The sequence below is a fragment of the Tupaia chinensis genome, unplaced genomic scaffold (assembly GCF_000334495.1).
Source record: "Tupaia chinensis unplaced genomic scaffold, TupChi_1.0 Scaffold000140_1, whole genome shotgun sequence".
In the NCBI taxonomy this organism is placed as follows: Eukaryota; Metazoa; Chordata; class Mammalia; order Scandentia; family Tupaiidae; genus Tupaia; species Tupaia belangeri.
In genome coordinates, this window is record NW_006159610.1 from 7,032,807 (window position 1) to 7,036,658 (window position 3,852).

Genomic DNA, 3,852 nt, shown 5'->3' on the forward strand with positions numbered 1-3,852 from the left:
CTCCTTCGCGGTCCTGGCCAGACTCGGGCTGCTTTCCGGACTCTTGGGCTGTTCTGCTTCCGTGGGGACCTGCGGCTGCTGCAGCTCCGGGCCCTGGCTTCCCACGGGCTCCAATGTGAGCTCGGCCCGGGCTAGGCCTTCTCCCGCACCCTTCCCGGCCCACCCCGCCCCGCGCGCTGAGCTACCAGGAGATGCGGGGCGGAGCGCACCTGGGCCCAGGTAGAGACTCAGCTTCGTCTCCCGAGTCCGGATTGGTCCAGCCGCTTTCAAGTCACGCCCCCGGTCCCTGCTGTGATTGACTGTGGCTGAGGTCCGTCGGCCACGCCCCCTCTGGGTGCCAGCCCCGCCTGCACACGGGACGCGAACCCGGGAGGAACAGCGGGCCCCCGCGGAGAGGCTTCCCCAGAAGCGGTCGCTCTGAGGGGCGCCGTGCTGCTTGCGGACGTGTGGCCGAGAACCCGGAGCCCGGCCTCGCCCCTTCCTTTTCTGTCCCTGGCCTTATCCGTTTTCTCCCCCCACCCTCGACGGTAGTGTTGGTTTTGAGTTTCAGTTTGCGGGGAAGCGATTGGCCAAGCCTGCCAGAAAAAACGGAGTCCAAGGGAAACGGGGCGGCCTGCGGGAAGGTGCCACCTCTGGTTGTCCGGACAGTGTAGTGAGGGAAAGGGCGCCAGTCCTGAGGATCCCCAACGCGACCTTTCCGCCCCACGGTCACAAGTCGCAGGGCCAGCGACTTTGGAGGCCCGACTCCTTGAAGATGGAGGAATGTATGAAAAAGAGCGTGTTTTGTTCACGGGAGGCGCCTGGCTTCCTGCCCTTACGTCGTGCGGTGTGGTCTAGCACAGGGTTCCTCATTCTGGTCGGATGTGAATACGGATTATTTTTTTATTTTTAAGAATTATATTAGGGGCCGGCAGGTGCCGTGGTGGTTAAAGGCGTTGGACTCTCACATGGTCGACTATGGTTTGGTCTGTACCTGGTGGCTTGCTTTCTCACAACCACCCCCCCACCCTCCCCACCCTCCATCAAATTAAAATAAATGAACTTTAGACAGAGTGAGAGAGAGAGAGAGAGGAAAGTGGGAAAACAAGCCACCAGGGACCAGCAGGTAGCATAATGGCTATGTCGCTGAACTCCCATGTAGTCAATGGCGGTTCGAGTCCCGGACCCTGGTGGCTTAAACTCACGCTGGGCACGTGTGTGTGCCTGCCCAAGATCCCAAGAGGAGAATGGAGAAGAAGGGATTGTGGTGTGGCCATCCCCCCGGGGAGTGATTTTTCACTTTCTATCTCTCTGTCTCTCTCTGTCTGTCTGGTGAGTGCACGCGCCCTATAGCAAAAATCTCTCCAAAAAAAAGAAAAGAAAAGAAAAGAAAAGAAAACAAGCCACCAGATCCAGGACTCAAACCGCAGTTGACCATGTGGGAGTCCAAGACCCTTAACTACCACACCACCTTCTGGCCAGTGAATACTATTTTAAAAATACAGACTTCAGGGACCAGCAAATGGCATAATGGCTACATTGCTGGATTCCCATGTGGTGGATCAAGATTCCAGTCCCAGACCCAGTGGCTTAAACTCACGCTGGGTGCATGTGTGTGCATGCCCAAAGTCCCAGAGGAGAATGGAGGAGAGGGGATTGCAGTGTGACCATCCCCTGGGGGGCAATTTTTAATTTTCTGTCTCTCTGTCTCTGTGTCTCTGGCAAGTGCAGGCACTTAGAGCAAAAATCTCTCTTTCAAAAAAAAATTAATAAATATAAACAAAAATACAGACTCCATAGTGGCTACGGCTCTGGATTCCCACATCCCAACTGGGATTCGAGTCCTGAATGAAGCATGCCTGCCCAAAATCCCAGGAAGAGAAGGGATTGTGGCATGGCCAACCTGGCTGTGTGTATGGTGGTGGTAGGGGGGGTGTTTTCTCACTTTCCCTCTCACTGTCTCTCACTGTCTCTCTCTGTCTCTCTCTGGCAAGTGCAGGCGCCCTCTGGCAAAAATCTTAAAAGAAAAATACAGACTCCAGCTGGCTGGAGTGGCTTCACCACTGGCCCTGTAGCCTAGAGGTAAAGGGAGCCAGATCTCACATGGCCGACTGTGGGTGGGGTCTTGGGAGCTGGAAAGACATGCCTGACCTGTGTACGGGAGCTTGTCCGGATCCTTGAGGGATGGAGAAATGGAGAAGGGACTGCAGCAGTGACCATGGTGCTAGCTCCTCTCCTCACCCTCTGGAGGATACTGGAGTCCTTAGCAATTAACAAACAAACAACACTCCACCAAAAAAATAAAACAACAAAACACTCCTATATCCAGGAGGTGGAGCAGTCATGGTGTAACTAGACCCACATAGGAAAGGTCCTCAATTCTCCTCCTGGGACCTCCCTAAGCATGTGCTAGTCTGCTGGGACTGGGGTGTGGTAAACCTGTTGGGGTGCCTATCTCCCTCTCTCTCTCAAAAGGAACATGCTCTGAGAGTGAAAGAGAGAGATTGAATCCCGACTGGTTCCACCCAGGCCTGCTGAATCTGGTAACTCAGTGTTGGCAAGGACAGAGGAGTGTTTAGCTCATGGCGGGGAGGTCCAGGGTCCAGGGGCTGCACATGCTGAGGGTCTTCTTCCTGGTGAGTCACATGGCAAGACCGAGCAGAATCAAGTGAGCATGTCTGTCTCCTTCCCTCTCTTTATAAACCCACCCTGGTTTATAAACCCACCAATCATCGAGGTCCCACCCTGACAATCTTAATCCTCATCTCCTCCCAAAGTCCTCATTTTTCAACACCGTAGTCCAATGAAGTATTCACACATTTTTTTAGAGGTTTTTTTGTTTGTTTGTTTTTTGTTTTTGCTATAGGTACATGTGCTCACTGGAGAAACAGAGAGAGAGAGAGAGAGAGAGAGAGAGAGAGAGATCATCCCACAGGGGTATGGTCATGCTGCAATCTCTTCTCTTCCATTCTCCTCTTGGGATTTTTAGGTGCACATGCACCTCACACGAATTTCAAGCCTCTGGGTCTGGGACTCGAACCATGGTCAGCCACATAGGAGTTCAGCTCCTTAATGACTATGCCACCTGCTGGCGGCCAGTATTCACACTTTGAACCCCAGAACCAAATCTCAGCACGTGAGTTCTTTTTTTTTTTTTTTTGAGAGATTTTCACTGTAGGGCGCGTGCGCTCGCCAGACAGACAGAGAGAGACATAGAGACAGAAAGCGAGCAATCACCCCCCAGGGGGGATGGTCACGCCGCAGTCCCTTCTCCTCCATTCTCCTCTCCGGATCTTGGGCACGCACGCACACATGCCCGGCATGAGTTTTAAGCCACCGGGTCCGGGACACGAACCGCGGTTGACTACGTGGGAGTCCAGCGACATAGCCATTACGCTAACTGCTGGTTCCCAGCACGTGAGTTCTGAGGCGACACATTCAGACCCTGGCTTCGCTCACCTGTGTTTTCCTAACCGCACACTCCCCTGCTTTTCCTTTGGCTCCGTGACTGTCCCTGCTCAGGTTGGTTGCCAGAGACTTCCCACCGTATGTCAGTGACTCGCAAGCCCACATCTTTCTTCTGAGCTTGACTCTGACAGTTATGGGTTGAACTGTGTCTGTCTCTTTCCCCCCAACAACAAATTCTTTTTCTTAAAGGTTTTTGTTATAGGGTGTGTGCGCTTGCCAGAGAGAGACAGCAAGAGAGAAAGTGAGAAATCACCCCTCAGGAGGATGGCCGTGCTACAATCACTTCTCCTCCATTCTCCTGGGATTTGGGGCACACATGCACACGTGCCCAGCGTGTTTCAAGCTGCCAGGTCCAGGGCTTGAACTGTGGTTGCCCTGTGGGAGTCCAGCACCTTAACCACTACA

At 53.5% G+C, this 3,852-nt stretch overlaps 1 protein-coding gene across 1 annotated transcript in view; it reads right to left on the bottom strand.

Annotated features, from left to right (window-relative positions):
- Positions 1–852, bottom strand: part of KLRG2 (killer cell lectin like receptor G2) — a 27,193-nt gene extending 26,341 nt beyond the window's left edge. The window contains exons 1-3 of the mRNA XM_027770546.1: positions 819–852; positions 614–747; positions 19–432 (exon numbers count right to left, since the gene is read on the bottom strand). Of these exons, the coding sequence (XP_027626347.1) occupies positions 19–432; positions 614–747; positions 819–852 (582 nt within the window). The remainder of the gene's footprint in view (positions 1–18; positions 433–613; positions 748–818) is intronic.
- Positions 853–3,852: the final 3,000 nt, after the last annotated feature.